The sequence below is a fragment of the Mauremys reevesii genome, linkage group 8, assembly GCF_016161935.1.
Source record: "Mauremys reevesii isolate NIE-2019 linkage group 8, ASM1616193v1, whole genome shotgun sequence".
NCBI lineage: Eukaryota > Metazoa > Chordata > Testudines > Geoemydidae > Mauremys > Mauremys reevesii.
The window spans coordinates 14,565,663-14,588,508 of record NC_052630.1 but is presented as its reverse complement, the minus strand read 5'-3'; the positions used below and the strand labels follow the sequence as shown (position 1 = coordinate 14,588,508).

The 22,846-nt window shown below is 46.0% G+C and overlaps 1 protein-coding gene across 2 annotated transcripts in view; it reads right to left on the bottom strand.

Moving 5' to 3' along the window:
- Positions 1-3,209: 3,209 nt before the first annotated feature.
- The window catches only part of SLC22A4 (solute carrier family 22 member 4), a 58,790-nt gene continuing 39,153 nt past the window's right edge, over positions 3,210-22,846 (bottom strand). For both annotated transcript variants that reach the window (XM_039483882.1, XM_039483883.1), the window contains 6 exons: positions 22,532-22,658; positions 19,783-19,883; positions 18,595-18,809; positions 17,742-17,924; positions 9,463-9,598; positions 3,210-6,354 (listed from right to left, as the gene is read on the bottom strand). In XM_039483882.1, coding sequence (XP_039339816.1) covers positions 6,273-6,354; positions 9,463-9,598; positions 17,742-17,924; positions 18,595-18,809; positions 19,783-19,883; positions 22,532-22,658 — 844 coding nt within the window. In that variant the 3' untranslated portion in view covers positions 3,210-6,272. The remainder of the gene's footprint in view (positions 6,355-9,462; positions 9,599-17,741; positions 17,925-18,594; positions 18,810-19,782; positions 19,884-22,531; positions 22,659-22,846) is intronic.

Sequence of the window (22,846 nt, the reverse complement as noted above, 5' to 3'; positions counted from 1 at the left end):
TCTGAAGAATTCACAAGGTTTGTGGTAACGTTTAGCTGAAGCTAAGAGCTAGCGGCCGGACACTCGCCAGGTTCCATCTCACTGCTATGGGCAGTTAAGGGAACTGAGGCAGGGTAGCAGCCACTCTGCCCTTTATGCCCTTGTACAGAAGCCCAAGGAAGCCAGAGTGTGTGCATGGTCCTGATGGGCACTGCTACTCCAAGATTTCTGGTCATGTGCATGAGGCATATGTGCGAGGACAGTGGGACCCACACTGACGCATACTCAAAGCAACAGCAACTTTTTTAACAACAGTATTTACGTCACAATGGTTAACCTTGTTGTGATAAGAGTTCTGAACTTTGGTCAGTACCATTATAAAACCTAACTATAGGAAACTCCTATCCACTAAAAATTGAAAAGCCTTCCTCTTTGGGAGCAATAATAAGACTTTGCACTTCTATCCTAGGACATCTGCAGTTTAAAAATATTATTCAAAATAAATTAAGCCACAAAGCCTATTCAATAGTGAAGTATGTAGTCACACTTGAGATGGGGAAATGAGGCAGAGAGATTAGCTAATGTGCTCAAAGTCACGCAGCAAGCCATGTCACATATAGGACTATCACCAAATTGCCTAGTTCCCAGTCTTTTGTTTCAAGCACTAATCTATGCTTCCTTCAATGGGAAATACCCCACTAAGTCAAATCATTGAGCAGTGAATTGCTTATATTTGATAGATTGTTAAAATTAATATTGTGTAGTAAACCACTTTGTTTTGGCTGTTTTCTATTAAAATCATTCATCTATCAGAGCACAAATTGCTTTCCAGCTGGACAATTTAGCTATCAAGATTTAAATATTCCATCAAGTACCAAGTGACAAGCTTCCACATCCACGGGGGTGGAGGGGCAATTTAACACTTGAGTACGGGCAGTTAGATTAGTAAGGTATGAAAACATAAGCAGCTGGGGCGTGAGGACGTTTTAGTAGCATGGAATCTGAACTGTGCTGCCCTTTTCTCCTCCGCCATGAAGGATTAATCTTCATGCCACTGACATCAATCAATCAATTTGGGCACAGAGAGGGTGAATTATCCTCAGAAAAAGCTACGTGGGATAGTAAATAGCTTAGAAATGCATAAGGGAACAACTCGACAGCCTGGACGGGGTTAAATCTGCAGTTTGTCAGCATCTCCTTGAAGGCACCAGGTCTTGTTGGCACAGGAAAATGATAAAGATTGATAGTCCTTTTTGGAGGTGCTTTCCCTCAAGATCTGTTTCCATGGAAAGTGAATATATATCATGTATGCCAGCAAAAAAAAAACAAAAAAACCCTGCCCTCAGAATAAGGTCACAATTCCGAAGCTTACAGAATAATTTGAATTTCACACTAGAGCCATCTACTCCCCCTATTTTCTTTATTGTTTCATTTTTTGTTTTCATTTCATTTTGAAGCCCCTGGGCCCTGGCTCTTCTGCCCATATTCCCCAATCAGGTTCACCGTTTCAGTGAGTGCCTTCTGCTCAGAGAACCTGGAAAAGGTTTGACGGCAACAGTGATTCGTTAATAATGACTTTGGAATATTTGTTCAGTTTTTTTTAAAAATCTGGAGTAACCAGATGCTTGTATTTGGCCCTAGCAGAAGTTAATTCATAGTAAAAACCACATTCACTGATGCTTGTTGCCAATAAGATTTTATTTTCCAGACTTTATGACAGATACAAAGCATTAGGAGACCCAAAAAATGCCACATATAAACAAACTATAGTCCCACAAACATTAGATACAACTTATGTGTGTCTCATCAAGCACCATAGGCAACTAATTATTAGAAGACCCCTCTTACCCCGTCCCCAAAAAGAAAATGAAAACCGATCAGTACCAAACAATTACACTGAATATTAAACTTTCTCTTTAGAACATTCTCAGCTTGGGGAACACCTGTTTACACTTAATTACCGCAAAGGAAATTAAATGGACATGAGAACTTAGTGTTTCAGAATGTGTATTTTAAAATTTCATGGAAGGATGCCTCTGACCCTACAAATGGATCCATGTAGACAGAGGCTTTGCACCCAAGCAGAGTCCCATTGACTTCAAAGGGGCGCTGTGTTAGCACAGGAGTGCACCTACACCGATTAGCTTGCAGGATTGGGGCCTTAAGAGTCCGTAACCTTAAAAGAACACTATCACTGTTATTAGGCCAAAAGACTGCCCTACCTTGATAGTTCTCCATTCTGGAAGAGCTTACAGTAGCGCTCCCACTTCCCATTCTCTCTCCCCCGACACACACACTTATTCCATGCTAATTAAATGTTAAATGACTTCTCGACCTGTCTACACCCCCCCATTTCCAAGGAATGTCACACATATATATGGTTACTGTCCACTTAAGTTATATTTTAAATATATTTCCTTATATTTTACCATTCTGGATTTTAAAACTCTTCCAATTTTTTAAAAGAATCTAATTTACTTTCCACTATTTCTGTTGTTTGTTTACTTCCTACATTCGTCTCACTTTGGATAATGAATGTCAGTGCAGTACGCAACATTTTTCTTTAGTCAGTTTCATTTTCAGGTTCTGTGTTTTAATGTTTGAATTGCAAACACTGCAGAGGGCATATGTTTAAAAAACTAAACTGTTTTCATACAGTGTATCTAGTGGTCTCAGGTAGGGAGTATTTTTGGTAAAACTGTCTTACGAAGTTTAAATGTTGGGCCCCAAGTGAGTTAAACATATCTGCTCAAACTCTAATAACATTCCAATTAAGAATCCATCAGTAGTGAAAAGGAAGCCGCTCCTCGCTGCAGTCTGAAGAATAAGACAAAGTAAAGCCACTCTCCAGTCATCCTTCCAAAAAGGGCTTTATCTAGACCAATGCTTCTCAACCAGGGGTCCGAGGCCCACTGGGGGACCGCAGGCAGGTTTTAGGGAGTCTGCCAAAATAAACCAGATAGTAGGGCCGGTGTTAGACTCACTGGGACCTGGGGCTGAAGCTGAAGCCCGAACAACTTAGCTTTGCGGGTCCCCTCTGGCGTGGGGCCCCTGGCAATTGCCCTGACTGCTACCCCCTAATGCCAGCCCTGGCTTTTAATCTACTGCAGTGATTCTCAAACTTTTGTGCTGGTGACTCCTTTCACATAGGAAGCCTCTGAGTGCGACTTCCCCCCGCCCCCATTATAAAGTAAAACACTTTAAATATATTTAATAGCATTATAAATGCTGGAGGCCAAATAGGTTTTGGGGTCGAGGCTGACAGCTCACGACACCCCATGTAATAACCTCGCGACCCCCTGAGGGGTCCCAACCCCCAGTTTGAGAACCCCTGATCTACTGGAAATGCAGAAAGAGTTGTTGTGGAACAAGCGGGCTGTGGAGTTTTTATAGCATGTTGGGGAGGCCTCAGAAAGAAAAAGGTTGAGAACCCCTGGTCTAGACAGCGTCCTTTTAAGACTTGGAGAGCATTTAACAATTTGCAATGAGGAGTTCTAGGCTCAGACATCAGTCACTAGAGTTCTGTGAACTTTTAAAGAAGTCTGCAAATACCACAGGCTTTTAAGACCAAAACAATCCTTCTTTGCCCATAGCAGTGGCTCTCTCTTGGGGCTCTATTGTTAAAGTACATTCACCAAGCCCAACCTGGTGCAAGAAGAACGTGAAATGAACTTCTAGCTTTAACAAAAACTTTTCCCACCCGCTTGCAGATTAGATTTCACTTGCATTTCCCCCCCACACACACACACACCTTATGAGCCTATTCAAACAGATTCATAACTATGATAGTCAGTTACTGAAACATAATTTAGTCAATGTCTTAAAGAAAGAGACTTCCTTTCACAAAGTTTTAAACACATAGGAGACTTCACTCTTTTCAGTTATAGTCCACAGATAAAATAGGTTATATAATAGGTCAGTGCACATTTTTATTATAATAAAGAAAAACAAGCTAATGGCAACTGCCACATTTTCGTCTATACTTCAGCAGTTCCAATAAGCCAGCTTCAGATCTTGCTGAGGATAGATTATACAGACACAGCAGGGTATATGCGATTATCAAGGCACATGAGGAATAATACAACTCCCAGCAAAATCAATGGGAATAGTCCTCTCCTTCCCCAACCCCAAAGCACTGCTTTACAGGTGGTACCCTGACTGCTCATAAATATACAGCTCCCATATTGAGCCCCAACTTATAACTTATCTGAAAAATGTTATAATCAAAGCTGTATTTGACAGGCAGACAACTTATCATGAGGACTGCAGTGCTAGGCGAAACCAAGTGTATGTTAAAACATGTCCAGCAGCATTTTAAGCCTATGCAATTCTCTTAGGGAGGCGTTACCATTTTAGAAGAAATAAATAAAATAATAATAGTGCCAGAAACTGGACTTTTTGCCCCTCTTGATCCCTCCATAGAGGGATGTCTTCAGACATCACTGTTCATACCTGGGAGAGATTTCTCGGAAGACTGAAAGCCTTCTTGCAAATGCTCCATCAGGTGAAGTAACTCCTTTTTTTGCTAGGTTTAGACACAATTTAAAGTCCTTGTTATAACAGTTTCACAATCTTCTGAATACAGTCCCCTCATGTCAAAAAGAGTCTCATTAAAAATAAAGCTGCTAATACTTAAACTATATGAGATGCATCAGTGCTACAGGCCTGGGAAATGGACTGATAAACACAAGTTGTCAAAAACATAGACAAACTTGTTTTTTATTTTAATTAAAAACATGCAAAATTAAGTTTTCTGTGATCCTAAAAAGTTACAAGAGTATAAAAATATTTCAATTGGTTTCAGAAATATCCAAGTCTCTGATCACATAAAAGAGAATAAGTATCGCCTTTTTTATAGAAAGTATCTTCATAAAAATATGGCCACAGTATACCAAGCCCAATCCCAAATCTCATGTAAACAGCTCTATCCCATGCTAATATCAAGGGTTTGATGAAAATGGTAACTGAAGTAATCTAAACAGTTATTCTACATGTTAGACCAAAGGGAATTTCCTCTATATTAAAAAAAAATCAGCTATATCAAATCTTTAAATATTGCAAATGCCTTCTGAAGAAAACTCTATCTGAAAAGAGATGAGATAGCAGCAATGGAACAGAACCTTGGCCTAGGACAATGGCTGCCTTGCACTACATTATCAATATGGCAAAACCATTTATGCAAAAGAAAGGTTTGATTTTCAAAGCCAGAGTCTTTAAGCCTGAAACAAATAGTCTGATGCACTTCAATTTAATTTCTGTTTGAATACCTTAGCCTGATAGATTCAGTTTCATAAATGACTGTCGCTCTACCATTACTGATGTGCTGTGTTGCACTTGTATCTTGGCCACAACTGGCTTCCACATGAAAGCAAAAAAGTTTCATGAAGCCCAGATGGCAGTGCATGCCAGTATTACACAATTTAAGTAGGTGAGAGGTTATGAAGTTTCTCTTTGTTTAAACTTACTAAGGTGAAATTCACTCCTATGCCAAGGGCCAGCACAAGACAAACACAGCACTCAAATCCCCCTTAAGCTTTCAGACTGAGGCTTAACTGGTGCATACTCCTTTTGCTCGTCCTGTGCACAGTAGGGGAATGTCACCTTCTGAATAATGATTAGCCATCGTCAATCCGGCAGGCGAGACAGATTTCATTTGGCCAGAAAGTACATAAGCAACGAAAATATCTTTTTGCTAAGAAAGCATTATAACACTGTTTTCTTCTAGCACAGTATTTGTTCGAAATCCTGTAGTGCAGGAACTAACAGCATAAGTATAAAGTGTATTGCACTGTAAGCAGCGCTGTCATTTGACTCTTCATCTAATATTGTTCTAACTTTTTTTTTTTAATGTTCATTTAAGCATTAAGACTTTGAAATAGTTCTCATTTGAAAATACCGGCGTTAGAATCTTGAACTAATTTTTTACTTTGGTATTCAGTTCACGTTTAAGCAGCTTTTGAGTGCAAGATTCCATTGAGTCAGTGCTGTGACTGCTCCTAATGCTCTCTTATAACCTGATTTTCAGAGGGTGCTGAGCACTCAGAGTTTCCTACTTAAACAGAAGCTACAGCTGATTGAAACCTCTGAAAATCAGGTCACTGAGGATAAATTATGGGGAATCCTATGGAAGTAGATGGCATCTTCACAGCACTATATTTAGTACAATAGTACTGGAGATTGCAGGTTCATCACTATGTGGCACCAGTCGTTTTGACCCCAGGTTTTTTTCTGGTAGGAAATGCATTGAGCAGTACTTGTTCTTTTTCCAGCCCATCAGGAGATGCAGAGCCTAGTCATAGCGCTGTTATCTGAGTCTTGGAGTCTTCAATCTCCTTTGAACTCCTTACATGGTTGGTGCGTTGTCTGTTTCTGAATCTGAAAATGAGTGAGATTTGAGGGCTACAGAACATTTCATAGGAACCAGACAAGAGACATTCCACTCCCAAGCAAAACCGCTAAAATAACCGAGCTGCATCACTGAAAACATCTTCCAATATAAAACTGCAGAAAAGCCCATTACACTGGGATGTGATGCTCTAGAAGGAACGCTCTTCTGGACTGAAGAGATGATAAAATGAACAACGTTTGCGAGACTGCGTGTCAATACTCGTTGGTCCAATGGAGATCATTTCATCCACCCACACCAAGAGCATGTGTTTAGGAAGTGTGTGCATGAGGCTTGTGGCAAAATTTCAGCTGTGCCCAATAGTTGCAGTTAAAGTTTTATCAATTTAAGAACTTACAAACCACTGATCAAACACCTAGGAAACCCCTAACAGTGACAAGGAGCAGCAGGCATTTCCTCAGGAGTGCCTCTTACCCTGAGAAGTACAGACCCTTATGTACATCATGGATAGCCTTTTATAGGCAGTTCCAGCCTTCTCCAAATAGTTATTGCTCTTAAGTGCAAATCTGCCCACAGTGCTGAGCCAGAATAACCTGGCTATGTGGTAGGGGAGTTGCACTATGGCTACCACAGTCCCCAAAGGCAAGTGCCCACTCTTGCCCTGGTGATGGAAGAAGGTAGAAAGAAAATGGCCAGCACATAGGCATAGTTGGGCTCACCTCAGATGTCCCCTCAGCTGCAGCATATTGGAAAACCCTCAGTGGAGCACAAGACGCTTATATCTGTCCAGGCTCATCAGTTTTCCCCTACCTTCACCCCACACAGCAGAATTACATGCATCCAGGGCATCCAGGAAGACAGGATTTGCCTCTTACAGTGTTACAACTGCAATATGCACAAGTACAGTCATTTAACACACAAGCCACAATACACGAAGTACAATACTACATCTCTTTTCAGGGATAGGTACGTTGCCTCACCACGCAGCCCCTTCTCCCCATCCCCACTGGCACCTGCTGCTGCAGAGCACTATATTAAGTGTCGGTGTCTCATTGGAATGCTAGGAGTTCTGAGAACAGAATGCCCAGTACATGGGCAGCTCTGCACATGCATTACGATCACATGCGCAGTAGGTTAGGGTAGTACTTAATGGTCTGATGGGAAAACGGTTACAGAATAACATTCTGTAACTACCTTATTTTAATCACAAACCATCCCCGTAAAACGGTTATGACAAACGTTAGAACCAACTGCAGATTTGGCACATGGCATCTCTACGCATGTGCGTGCATGCATAAGATTTCAGTGGACATGTTTGTACAGGGTGACCCAAACAGCAGCATCCAGTGTAGCAAGTGAGCATTGCATGTTCTTTACCGCTACAGGAAGGAGCGTCAGGGGCGGGAGTGGGGGGTAATCTGTCTCAGATTATACCAGCAGCTCTTTATCCACCAAAAGAAAAGAACTATGAACTCTGAAATCCTGTTTTCATAGTAGAGCCCAATCCCTTTCTATTCAAAGGACAACACGCTATTTAAATGAAACAAGAACAATCCTATTAAATGAACAGCCTTTCTATATACTTGAAGGGAAAATACAAAAACTTTGCAATGTTCTCTACACATGATTGTGTGCTACCTCACATAGTCTAATTAATACAGCATCCTTGTGAGGGATGAAAATATTATCCCTATTTTAAAGATGAAGGGAAAGACACCCAGAGAAGTGCGATTTGCCCTAGATGATGCAAAACAATTCAGTGGTAGCAGTTGGAACATGCCTGAGGCTCCCTCCTGATCCAATGTATCCTGCTCCCAACCTCTTATTCCAAATCCTGCCTCAAAACAGACTTCGTCAATTAAAAAAAAAAAAAAATGCTGATATCCACCTATCTTAAAAAAATGATCCAAGACAAAACAGTCCTCCTGGGACATTCTGGGTTGTCCATCTATTTAAGATGAAAGTGCCCCAGTGCGGGACCACGTTTACCCGTGTCTTGTTCACCGGGAGGCCCCCCCGAACATGCTATAAAAACTCCACAGACCACCTGTTCCACAACTCCTCTTTCTGCATTTCCAGTGGATTAAAACCCAGGACTGGCATTAGGGGGTAGCAAGCAGGGCAACTGCCCGGGGCCCATGCCACAGCAGGCCTGCAAATCTACGTTGTTCAAGCTTCAGCTTCAGCCCCAGGCCCCAGTGAGTCTAACACCAGCCCTACTCTCTGGTTTATTTTGGCAGACCCCCTAAAACCTGCTCGCAGCCCCTCAGTGGGCCTGGACCCCTGGCTGAGAACGGCTGTTGTGTAGCGCCTGACACACTGGTTGTGCTTCTATAATAAATACTAACACCACAGCTCAGGCATTCCTGGCTTTGAGTTCAATCCACTGGGCCGTGCTGCCCCCAACATACAAGAGAAATGTTGGTCTGTTAAACACTCTGTTTACTGAGCCCTCTAATAACAGTGAAGACCTCTAATGTGAGTACTGGAGCCATTCAGGATAACATTTCAAGAGAGGACTCTGACGTCTGGGTGCTTATCTCAAAACACTGTTGGTCTTGTTTCCAAAAAGTCTGAGCACCCACATGGACTTCAGTTGGGAGTCACGGGTGCTCAGCAAGTCTGAAAGATCAGTCCCAATGTGTATCAAGCCAGGCACTAAAAATCAGAGGCCACTTCTGAAAGGTTTGGTCTATTGCAGTGGTTCTCAAACTCTGGGTTGGGACCCCAAAGTCGGTCGCCACCCCTTTTTAATGGGGTTGCCAGGGCTGGCTTAGACTTGCTGGGGCCTGAGGCCAAAGCCCGAGCCCCACCACCCCGGGGCCAAAGCTGAATTCTGAGAGCTTCAGCCCTGGGCAGCGGGACTCAGGTTACAGGCCCCCTCCCTGGGGCTGACGCCCTTGGGATTCAGCTTCCTCACCCCCCAGCCTGGGGCAGTGGGGCTTCGGTCCTCCCTCCTGGGGTCATGTAGTAAGTTTTGTTGTCAGAAGGGGGTTGTAGTGCAATGAAGTTTGAGAACCCCTGGTCTATTGGAACAGACCTGTAAAATACTCATTTGTTTAGTGTAATGAGGAGATGACATTGAACTGGTTATGGCTGTACGTTTCAGATCTATGGAGTAAATGAAATCCACTTACCCTTTTACTCTTAGCATCTGGTCAAAGGTCTCAGGGAGAGGATTTCCATAGCTTTCTGGGAGAAACAGGGTAAGGATCCCTATCAGCACAGTCAGGCTTCCCATGAGAATGTAAGGCAGGAATCTGTCATAGGCACCTGGCAGAACACAGGACATGGTAACATGAGTTATACACCAACCATCACAACAAGCTCATAGATGGAATAAACATTCAGGACATCACTATATTGTATAATTCACTTCGCATAATTTGTTAGCCAATATTTCCACCTAGAAATCAGCACAAGTGAATCCCAAACTGGAGTTACTTATGTACCTGCCAATCCTATCCAAAGGGTTTTTCAATTAAAAATATGCCAAACTACAATATGGGATGATCACATATCACCAGCAGTATCTTGTCTGTGTTGCCAGTTACTACTCTGGCACTAACTGTGTACCATTTAACAGCTCCCACATGCTGCTTCTTCAATGTAGGATAACAAATGTCTCTGCAAGATAAACACAATTGTGCTAGTACCACTGCTGGAGGAAGTGAGCCTTCAATAGTCCGTTTATATTTGGACTCAAATCTTAGCCTCACAATAAAACTTCATTAAATAAAAATTAAACTTCCTCCACTAACAGCACATTTAAAAAAACGTGATTAGAAGTGGGGAAAGCATCAGGCCTCCTGTGACAGACAGTGCCCTTGGTCTAGTCAGAATCAGGTTTGGGATCGGAAAGTAACTACTATTGCCAGAAGCCTTACGTTTGTGCATTAGTGTATGGTCAGGATGCAAAATCTGCAAACCACAATAGCACAGAACATTAGGGATCTTTCAGAAAAGGTGCAAACCACGGAACCAGAGAGTATCTTATATAGAATAGATGTACTCTGCACATGACAATATTATTTCTGATTGAAGTTATACCTGTAGACTTTACGATGTAGAGAACAAAGCTAGGATTAACCACCAAAAATCTCTGGTGTATCAGAGGAAGCCAAAGTTTGTGCTTTGATCTCCATCTTCATTCAATAATTGGCTAAACTATATGGTCCTAATTTAGCTGAAGCAAACATCAACAGCTCACAGCCTTCCCCTAAAACTTATCTTTTGCTATTTTAAATATGTGTGACTTCCTCCATCAGTGTGCCACTATCCTGAAGGCAGGCCCATGGGACATATGAATCCAAAATATGAGAAAAATCACCTTTTTTCCTTACTATATGAATAACCTCTGCATTATTATTAATGATTATTTGCATTGCATTAACATTCAAGGATCCCAAGCAGGATTAGGGCTGCACTGCCTTATGTGCTGAACAAACACAAAGAGATTGAAACAGAGGGAACTTTATTTTTTATTACAAAGAATAAACAGAAATCCTGGCCACAAGCTGGTAGTTTTGTGACTGTAATAGTTGCTAAAACATTAGATGAGAGACTCACATGGTGTTAAAAGATTTGAAAATTTTGCCATGTTCAAACACATGGGTGAGACAGTATATGTAAAATTCTCCCCTCACTTTCTCTATCATCATAAATCAGGATTAATTCCCTTGACATAAATGGAGTTACATTGGTTTAAAAGCCACTTGAGAGACAGGAGAGGAGAATCAGTCCTTATATATTAGTAAATTATATATATATATGAGCTGAGCAGCTGGGCATATAATGAACATATAGCTTCACTAACATCAGTGGAGCTATACTCACTTAATGGCGGCTAAAGTTCTTGCCCATAATGTTTATACAAATATTTAATCATGTGAGAATGCAGAGTAACAGGAAATTGATTATAGGAGCAGCTGGGTCATCTGACAATTCTCATTGCAAGATCCTGTTTTTCACTGTTTATAGCTTTGCCAAAAGGAACCTTTCAGGCTGAAGTTTTCCATTCCAGGTGTCTGCTCAAGCTGAATTATTCATTATTATTATTTTAAAGTTTCAGCAAAAATGGTTCAGCTATTTCAAAGAAGATTAGGGAAAACATAAGTTGTTTTGCCCATGTTAAGAAGGTGAATGCAATCGTTTTGTTGGAAACCTTTACCATCTCCAGGGGGAGAGAGGGGTGCCATCCTCATGTCCAGAACATGCCTTTCGCCATCCCAGCAAATAACCACCCAAATTTGGCCTAGTTATAAGCCTCTGGAAAACACCTGCAGGCAGTGATGAGCTGCCAAAATGCTAACAACCGGTTCCCTCCTCCTCACCCCATGAGGGGTCATGCCCCCCCGACTCCTGCCCCATCCAACCCCCCCCCATGTTCCTTGACAGCCCCCACCCCGGGACCCGTGCCCTATCCACCCCCTTCCCTGTCCCCTGACTGCCCCTTGCCACCCCATCCAACCCCTTCTCTGATTCCTGATGGCACCCCAGGACCACTACCCCATCCAACCACCCCTTCTCTCTGTCCCCTGACTGTCCTTGGAATCCCTACCCCTGACTGCCCCGCACCCCATCCAACCCCTGCTCCTTTCTGACTGCCTCCCCCCCGCTACCCTTGCCCCCGTTCAATCCCCCTGTTCCCTGCCCTCTGACCGCTCCCACACTAATCCACCCCCAAAACTCCCCTGCCCTCTTCCAACACGCCCTCCCTGTTCCCTTACCGTCCTGCCTGGAGATGGGGGCTCAGCTGGGCTGGGGCTGGGACCGGAGCCGCCGGGCTGGACCCGGGGGGCCGGGCAGGAGCCACGCCGCACGGCCGGACCCAGGGCCGGGCGGGCAGGAGCCGCGCCGCCCGGCTGGACCCCCAGACCCGGACCCGGGGGCCGGGCTGGCAGGAGCTGCGCCGCCCGGCTGGACCCGGACCCTGGAGCCGGGCAGGCAGGAGCCGCACCGCCCGGCTGGACCCGGAGCCGGTGGCCGGGCAGGCAGGAGCCGCGCCGCCCGGCTGGACCCGGACCCGGGGGCCGGACAGGCAGGAGCCGCGCCGCCCGGCTGGACCGGACCGGGGCCGGGCAGGCAGGAGCCGCGCCGCCCGGCTGGACCCGGACCGGGGCAGGCAGGCAGGAGCCGCGCCGCCCGGCTGGACCGGACCCGGACCGGGGCGGGCGGGCAGGAGCCGCCCGCCCGGCTGGACCCAGACCCGGACCGGGGCCGGGCAGGCAGGAGCCGCGCCGGCTGGACCCAGACCGGACCGGGGCCGGGCAGGCAGGAGCCGCGCCGCCCGGCGGGACCCGGACCCGGGGCGGGCAGGCAGGAGCCGCGCCGCCGGCTGGACCCGGACCCGGGGCCGGGCAGGCAGGAGCCGCGCCGGCTGGACCGGACCGGGGCGGGCAGGCAGGAGCCGCGCCGGCTGGACCCGGACCGGGGGCCGGGCAGGCAGGAGCGCGCCGCCCGGCTGGACCCGGGACCTGCGGGCCGGGCAGGCAGGAGCCGCGCCGCCCGGCAGGACCCGGACCCGGGCCCGGGGGCCGGGCAGGCAGGAGCCGCGCCGCCCGGCTGGACCCGGACCCGGGGGCCGGGCAGGCAGGAGCCGCGCCGCCCAGCTGGACCCGGACCCAGGGCAGGAGCCACTCCGCGCTGCCCAGCGAGGTCACAGCTGGACCCGGGAAGCAGGAGCCGCGCCGCCCAGCCCCAGGGTCCGGCCGCGACCTCGCCGGGGGGCGCAGCGCCTGGATCCCTCCTCCCGCTGGCGCTGGCGCCCCCGCTCCCCACCCCAGCTCAAGCTCACCTGGTGGAAGCCGCTGCTTTCTTCTCAGCCCTCCCAGGCTTCCCGCGCGAACAGCTGATTCGAGGGAAGCCTGGGAGGGGGAGGAGAAGCCGGAGGAGCTTCTGAAGAGGAGGCGGAGTGAGGTGAGCTGGGGCTGGGGGAAGGGCAGGGAGCTGCTACAGCTTTTCTTAAATTTAAAAGCCCTTTTGGAACTAGTTGTCCCTCCAGAAACAACCGGTTCTAAAGGGGCTTCTAAATTTAACAACCGATTCGCGCGATCCGGTGCGAACCGGCTGCAGCTCACCACTGCCTGCAGGTAACATATGCTCAGTGGAGTCTTGCTAGAAGCAGCTAAACCTCTGAGGATTCTGTTCTCCCTGAGTATGCTCGAGTCTCTCTCAGCTCCCACATGTGACAGACTGCATGTGGGCCATCCCCACAGAGCAGCTGAGGACTTTCCAACCCAGGGCTACAGTTGCTGAAAAGGATTTGCCCTATACTGGCTGCTCCCAGCTAGGGTGGGGCCAGGTATTGGAACTCAGAGCAGGGAGCCTGTCTCAAGAACTCCCCTGCTGGCATTCAGACAGCGTGGAGGAGGAACCTGTCTGATCTGAATGCTTAGGGGACAAAAGCAGGCTAGAGGAGAAGGGAAAGGAGTAGACTTGGACAAGGCATCTGCTGAGACTGGGTCTGTCTGGCCAAGAAGACTGGAACTGGAAGCTGGGGAAGGGAGACTGGCACTGGTTGGCCAAGGAGATTTGGAGTAGGAGGGAGGAATACTGGGAGCCAGTGAGGAAAACAGGGGAGGAGGACACAGACTGGATGAGGGGCTGGGGGGAAGAGTGGGACTGGAACAAGGAGCCGGAAAGGTGGCGGGAGGCAGAGATTGGATGAGGAGTCCAGGGAGGGAGACTGGGAGTCGGTGGGGTGGGAGGGGAGAGACAGATTGGAAGGGGGATGTCACACAGCCAACTGGGAAAGGGGTCACTGTTCCTTACAAGCAACTCTTGTCTCAGACTTAACAAACTCACTACACCTAGCACACTGGTTTAATGATAGTTATCCATAAAGGGTAGCATGCGAGGTCTCTACTGAAAGCTTGTAACTTATCAAGACTCATAATCATTGTGCAATGCGTATATGAGTAATAGTAACATTATTCCTTAACTATATTTAAAATTATACCCTTATGGTCCTTAAGTAAAAGTGAGTCACCATGGGAATGGTGCTGGCCCATTCAAGCGGGAGGGAGCTCTCACCTCTCTCTGGCTAGCTGATTACATAATGTTTTGCTCCGTTTTGCACCAACCCAGAAAAGTTAAACATAAAAACCACTTGGAAGCGACAAGGAAGGACAGGAGAGTGAGGGGGTGCCCTGTCTGTGAATAAAGACTGATTCAGTATATCACAGGGTGGAGAAAGACATTCTACATCCGTCCACTGAGGTGGTCCCTAGATGAGTGGAGGTGCTTTGTGAAAGACGGGGTCCTAGCTCCTTGGGGCTAGCCAGCACTGCAAAGGACTGAACTTTGGAGTGAGAATCTACTTTATGAGCTAGGACAGGTAACTATGAACAAGGGTAGGCCCTACTTCACGTTTTATGATTTTGCTTCATATGTAACCATTTGTTTCCATCTCTCCACTTGTTTCTGTTTAAGAAAAAAAATGGAGATTCAAATAAATTATCTTTTGTTTTACTACCATTGAACAAGTGCTGTGTGCGATATAGGAGCCGTGGGCTAGGTGAAAACTGGGACACACTGTTTCAGAATAGCTGGACTTTCTGTGGATATCCAGTGATTAGGGGCTGGACTCCACAAGTGGAACTTCGAAGGAACTTGAGGGCTGCGGTGCATCCACTGTCAATCTGCAGGTGTAGCCCAGAGGAGAGCGCTCGTGTGCCTGACAGGCTGGTTGTGTTAGGGAGCTAACACCCGACCGGCACAGGCACTGGAGAGAGCTGGCAATAAGGTGACTCTCAGCCCTGCGTGCCCCGAGAAGTCTCACAGGGGAGCTGGGACTGACTGAGCAAGGAGACTGACTGGCTGGGAGGGGCGGGGGTGAGAGGCTGGCACTCACACAGTGAGCCTGGATGGGGAGACTATGACTGGGTGGGCAAGGAAACTGAGCTGGGGTGAGACATCTGAGGAATAGGGACAGCGACTAGGTGGGGATAAAGAATAGGACTGGGATACAGAGCTAGGAGTAGTGAAGAGTCCTGCTTTGAGCAGGGGGTTGGACTAGATGATCTCCTGAGGTCCCTTCCAACCCTGAGATTCTATGATTCTAAGAGACCAACTGGGACAGGTTGGAAGGGATAGGGCAGGAGCGGGGTCAAGCCTGGGGGGAAATGTGCACAAGGGTCCATATCTATTTCATTCCTGTCCAGAACCTCGAATGGAAACCAAGATTCCCGAGTCTCACCATTTCTCTGCTACCTGTGAAACCCACTGGCAAAGTGTGTGTCTCTCATCCCCTACTACTGCTGGGTCCACATAGTGGATCACAAGCTACTATAGCTAACAGTTACTCTGTTAGATCTAAAAGTTCCTACGCTGCTAATGAACTCGGGGGTGTCAATACGATCCCACTTAATGGATTTTCTATTATTTCAATGTGCTTTTTTAGAAACCAAAGAAGTTGCAAACAGAAAGTTACATTAAAAACACCAGGGTTGCAAAGTCAAGCACTCAAAAGTGCCAGAATTAAGTCTGTGCAACTCGACCCTTTTGTACATAAGCATTAGGATACAGTCTTTACTTGATCACATTCCATTTTTTTCTGCAGGACCCATCTCATTCAGGATGGGCCTGTTCTAGAGATGAATCAGGGTTCTGTAGTGAAGGAGGCTTCTCTGTTAGGACTCCTGCTTCACTTGTTGCAGAACTTGGAAGGGGTGTAGTGAATGAAGCAGTAGATTGTAGGAAGAGACAGCATGTTGTCTCATATCTAAGGCAACTGAATGCTGCTCTGAAGAAGTGGATTCTAGCCTTGCCCGTGACTCAGTTTCTCTATGTAAGGCTAGTTAAATCACTGAGACCAAACTTCTCAGAGGTGGTCCCTCATTGCTTCACTTAAGACCCTGGGGTCTGATATATAGGAGTGCTGAGCACTCACAGCGGCAATAGAAATCAATCAAAGATCTGCTTATAGCATCATGTAGCACTCTGGTTAAGTACTCTGGGAAAAAAATCAGGACCTACCCATCGCAAATTGAGCACCCAAAATGAGTGGATACTTTTGACTTTAATCTCTTGGTGCCTCAGCTCTCCATCTATAAAATGCTATGTGAACAGCTAATTAAAGAATGCCGTAACGCATACACATAAAGGGGCTGGATTTCCTTTTACTTTTGAGTGTTTGACCTTGCAACCTTAACATTTCTTTTAACATAGTGTTTTGTGTGTAATTCGATATATTATATGTACACACCACTGTGTACAGCATATTTTCTAAGTACCATTTTCAGTAAAGTATAGATTCCAAGAGATTATCTGACCTTTATCTGCCTGTTTTTCAGCATCTGAAAAGTCTCTGTGCTCTCTTCTACGCTGACCGCCAGGGCCAGCTCCAAGTTTTTTGCTGCCCCAAGCAAAAAAATGTTCTCACGCCCCCCCAGCCTCACCCCAACTCCGCCCCATTCTAACCCCTTCCCCAAATCCCCAGCCCCGCCTCCTCCCCCGGGTGTGCCGCATTTCCCCTCCTCGGAGAAGCAGAGCGGCAGCACGCTTGGGGGAGGAGGTGAAGGTGAGCTGGGGGCGGGGGTGGGAGCAGTTCCTCTGCCCCACCCCAGGGTTACTTCCTATGGCCCTTCCCGCGCTCCTCACCGCTGAAGCTCACCTCCGCTCCGCCTGCTTCCCTGAGCGCGCCGCCGCTGCTCCGCTTTTGTCCCCTCCCTCCCAGGCTTGCCACAAAACAGCTGATTCGCGTGGCAAGCCTGGGAGGGACGGAGGGAGAAGTGGAGCGGCAGCACTGGAGAGGAGGTGAGCGGGGGGGAGGGGCGGTTCTTTTTGCACCCCAAGCAAAAAAAAAAGTGCCGCCCCAAGCACACGCTTGGAGCGCTGGTGCCTAGAGCTGGCCCTGCTGACCGCTATGCAATGAATGCACTACATGTGCTAATCTATTAGGCCACCACTATGCTTTCTATATTTAAGTCTCTCCCAAAGGCCCGTTTGGGCCATCATGCCCTTGGGAAATTAGCCGACTGATAATGGCAAGTTTCAGGAGTGACTGAGATTAGTTTTCAAGTGTGCACTATCAAGATGTGGCAAAGTATCATCTCAGCCACCCTACTTCTATGTTTCACCCCTTTGCTTTCCCTCTTTGTCCTTGGATTGTGAGCAGGGTGACCAGGCCTCTTCTGTTTGGAAAGCACCTGCCTCAATCAAAGAGAATAAAAGGGCCTGATACACCACTGTTGCACCTGTATAAAACAGGAGTAACGCCATTTATTTCCCTTGGTGTAAAACAAAATGGCCCAAAATGGAGGAAAGTGACTGAAATTATAAGATCTAAAAAGTTGGTTTAAAAATCTCTGGAGCACCAGGGCTTTCTAGCTTGCACCCATTCTCTGGGATAACTTTTCTGTGCAGTTTGCTCTCATGTGTTTAAATTCAAGCCAAATGACAGAAGACATCTCACCAAGGTAAACAAAGTAAGGAGCGATGATGCTGCCCACCCTGGAAGACATGGAAGTAGCTCCAACTGCCATGTTTCTTACTATTGTTGGGTAGAGCTCAGAAGTGTAGACATAAAGCATTGAGAATGCGGATGTGATCCCAAACTTCCCCAGCATCACCAGGAAGACAGACAGGATGTGAAAGTCTGAAAATAAAATTAAATAAGGATCAATAAAGCTGCATCGAGTTCCCATGCTTGTTACTGCCATTGCTTTTACCTCCCAAAGACTTCAGTTTTTCACCCCTCTATAATTGTAGTCTTCTCTTATCATAACCACCCCCCAGACCTAGATTATCCAATTCGGAATTTGAGAAGGCAGCTTATTTTGTACTACCAGGACTTTGGTTCATTCCCAGTCTGAGAGTGCACTTGAAATGCATTACAGCTCTGATTCAGCAAACCACATAAGCACATGCTTAAATTCATATCTAATCAGCAATGCATTTAGGTTCTACTGAAGTCTACGCTGAAATTTGGAGAACTTCTGATTTTTGTAAGCAGTGACTCCAGTTCAGATGCAGCTGTGTTCTGTAGTTTATCCAATTTTATGAGCTGGTCATCTGAAGCATAAACAGATCAATAGTTTGATATTCAGATGTGCTGAGCAACACAGCGCCCAGTAAACTCAATGAGAGCTGCAGTATGTATGAAAAAAAAAACCAACCCTCAAACCCAAAATCAAATCAAGCCACAAATGATTGAGGTTTGGCGCAAATTTCACCCAGGAACTTTCTGGTTTCAAACTCTTTACTGGAGCAGTTAGATGGCACTGTAGGATATATTTTACTTTTATGTCATGAGTTGAAGCTCATACCTGTAGGCACCAGCTGAATAAAGAGAATAACCCCTCCTCCCAAGAACAAGGTGCCAGATATGGAATACCGCCGAGGTAAGGTTCGGAGGAGCAGCCAGGCAATCACATAAGCCGGAACTTCAATAATGGCTGAGAGGAAGCAATTGATGTAGGCATTTCCATGCAAGTTGGGAGTGTTGAGTGACAGTCCAAAGTAACCAATTGATGTTAACATCCTGAAAGATGCGTAAAAAGTAAAGTCTCTACAGCGTTACCCAAGATTCTGTTTCAGAAACGGCACTGTACCAAACATCAGCAGCGATGGGATGGTTTTCAGAATTTCAATAGCTACAGCACAGTTTCTAAGTCTTTCACCCCTGCAGCTTCTTTTTGTACTAAAAATGTATGAACACAATCCTCTCCGCAGAACCCTAACTTAACCTTCCCTCCCATATACAATATGGTAAATGAAAGGTTCACTGGAAGTTATTCATAATGGTGTTTCACTGTGACAAATCCATTAACAATATAGTGAAGTAGCAAGTTCCCAAATGTTTCAGTTCATTACAGCGTGCCAGCTACAATCCCTAGAGCAAATTCTATTAAAATTCTTGGGGTTCTCATAAAAAGCTCCATTGCAGCATCTGAATGCTGTGATTCTGCATAAGAGAGCTGGAAGATCGGATTTCAAATCTTGGGACACCTCAATTTGACATCCGAAAGGAATTAGCCATTCCTCTAGATGGGAGGCAGTGGAGTCTAAAGGACTGGATCACAGATTGAAAGTCATGTATTGGGTTCTAATTCTTGTTCTGCTACTGAACTGCTATGTAGCCTTGAGCAAGGCAGATGGCCTCTTTTGCTATATCCCCAAGACAGTAATATGTACTTCACACGGATGTTGTGTGGATAAGATTGTGGGCTGTTGTTTTTTTACAGCAGCATTTTGAGTACACAATGTGCTATATAAATGCTCATCATCAATACAGTCATCATAAATTTGCATGCTCACATCCACGCTTAGGAGCACAAATCTCTACCTGGCTCAACACGGATGCAAGCACCTTAATGCAGGTATTTAGACACCCTACGCAGATTCCAACATTGAAATAGGTCCCAGTTTATGAGACTGGTATTATAAAAACTACAACAGGCATCGCAAACAGATTGTTTGTTGTCCGTGTCCTTTAGGATCACACATCCACTTACCACAGCAACAATGACATAACAGTAATAACTGCAATGTTTCGGGTTCTGAACAAGTCCAAAATGTATGCCTTCTGCTGCTGCTGAAGCTTCATATCCTGCATCTGAGGGGAAAAGGAAAACAAACCCAAAATATCCCTATATCCAAGGAAGAGATCAATCCAATCCGTGGGGGAAAAAATCTTAACACACAAATTTGGGCGGATGGAGGTTATGAAAAGATAAAGTGAAAGGGCAGAAAATACACAAATCGACTGCCACACAACCAATTCTGCATCAGCAAAGGGGTTTCATAGGAGTCTTGATTATTCTCTACCCCAGTGGTACTCCAAAGTAACTTTAAGTTACTTGTGACATAGGGCAGCACTGATACACCAGTATCAGTTTGATCTAGAAATCAGTGAACAAGTCATCAAAGACTAGAAAATCTAACAGGGAAAAACTTGCACTAACTTCTCCTCCTTCATGCCGTACAAAGGCACTCCCAGAACTGGCCTCACTGCCTATGGAGATCTGTCTTTATTTAGAATCCACGGACCAGTGTAAAATAAAAAATCCTCAGGCTCTGCTGCCTATTTAGCAGTGGTTGGTTGCAACAGCACACGGGAAATTGAAGCTCAGTCCTGACCTCAATTAATGATATTTGCCACCACTGCTCCCCATGTTAGTGGAGGCTGAGAGACCATTTGGTAGTGGAAACAGACCCTCTCCAGCCAATCTGGCATGTGCAGAGTCTTCTTTGCTGGGTCCAACTGATTCAAAGTGTGGAGGGAGGGTTCCCACCTAAGAATTACACCCTCCCTGGGCCAGGAGTGGCCAAAATTATTACCATTTAGCAGCCTAGGATGAAGAAAGGAGCTGGTGATCTCGGTCCAGGGCTTAGTAGGCTGGTGCCATTACTACAAAGGCCACTGCCACAACAGATACCAAGTTAGTCTCGGGTGAGGGGCCAGCCCAGGACTGAATGGGCATAAAACAGAGCTAACCTCTCAGTCCCAGATGACAAGGCTGTGTCACATTCCTGGCCTGCTGAATGTGGGGGAACTGAATGTGGGGAAGCCTGGGGGAAGCTGAAATGCTGCTTCCTTGGCTGTTCCTGTTTGGCTAGCTAGAAGTTTTCACTTTCTAGGAACGTCCGTCTGGCATCGCTCACAAGCTCTAAGGTTATTTTAACGGAACATACATTGTGCAGGCATCATCCACTGGCAAATGTAAAGGCTGACATCAGGATCAGACTTGTACGGTTGGTGTGGGGGGGGAAAGAGTGGCTGTATTGCCACTTAATCTGAAAGGCATGAGGCAATGATGAAAAGCAGACTTTTCTACTGGAGCCTGAAGAAGTCTTTTAAAGTATTAAACATACAGCTGATCTACGGCTAAGCCAGAAAGGAAGTGCTTCTTTCCCACCCCCAAAACACATTTGCTTTTCAAGAACAGATTTTAAGTGGCATAACCAAAAACTAAACAATATTTGAGTAGTTTATGCTGCCAAGCGGCAAGTTCATCAAAGAACACATTTTTCTTGTAGAAAAGTCATAACAACATGTGGTTTTGTACTGTGCCGTGGATTATATGGAGCTTAAAATGTGGCTATTTATATGACAATACATAAAGTCTCATGTAAAAGACATGTGCACATGTAATGAACACAGACACATGGGACTGAAACCGAGGATCATAATCACCAGAGTATGAGCCGCTACCATCTAATTAAGCAGAGTAACTAGCTGGCTATTATGCTCACGGAGCTAGTCGCTAGAGGGAGACAAGATCAGAAACGCTCAGTCACTGTATTATGTGTGTACTTGTGTTGCAGTCAACCCTTAAATACGAATAAGCTTTCTGTGCTAGGCTTTCTTCTTTGTAACTAAGAAGATTAGCCGAGAGGTATCGTTCCTATGAAAGGACTAAATGTTCTTAATTAAAATGGAGCCCTTTTACCACCAGATCATAATTAAAAAGCCAGAAAACAAACAATACCCCCCCAGGCGCACACACAGAGCCAAGTGTACTAAGCCAGTGAAAAGGGGCTACTTAGCAGTGGGGCAATGGAACCGCCTACACACTATACATGTTTATTTATTAAGGGCGCTTTTGAGGGTGCCCTTCAGTGCTGTGCTGGGATTGACAGGCCTTCTCCTTTGGTGCCTCCTACTAGCCGGTGCACATATGCATTATAAAATCTGGGTACCAGAACAGCTGCTCCACACAGAGCCTTCCATCTGAGAGAGCGACGTTTAAATTAAATGATCAGCTGTCAATAGTGCATCCAACCGAGATGAAGATAAACGTATTTTAATTTCTCATTTTTCTGAGTGAGGCATTGGTGCCCTAATGAGAGACAGTTCGTTACACCGGTGAGACAAGCCAGTCCCGACTGAAAGCCAGAGAAAGTCATTGCTGAAGAGCAGAGATCTTACTGCAAAAATAAACAGCAACTCCAACTGAATGTTTCTGATTTACTGACGCAAATGAGCCACCACCATGTGGCCTCATGTCACAGCAAGTATTGAACCTGGACAATTTACTAAACAACTTGTGACAGAGCTGTGCTTTGAACTGTTTGCTGTTCTGGCTTCTCAGAATAATATGGAAATGAATGGCCTGAACAGGAAAATAGCAAAGGTGGCCAACTAGCAGATTAGAATCCCAGAACTGTAGGGAGAACTGGAAGAGACCTCAAGAGGTCATATAGTCCCGCTCCCCTCCCCTCCCCCACCCGACCCAGTTGAGGCAAGACATGAAAACATACCTCTGTGGAGTCAAACAGCATAGCTGGGGCTACAATGCCATTTGTTTTTGCAGCCTTTCGGATGATGATTTCTGCCTCTTTAAATCTTCCCTGAGAGATCAGCCACCGGGGAGATTCAGGAATGATCCTGCAACAAATTTCAGAGGGACTGAATCAACATTTCCACAATGATCACAACTGCTGCCTTAATAGGGTGACCAGACTGCAAGTGTGAAAAATCAGGACCGGGGGGGGGTAATAGGAGCCTATATAAGAAAATGACCCCAAAATCGGGACTGTCCCTATAAAAGCGGGACATCTGGTCACCCTATGACT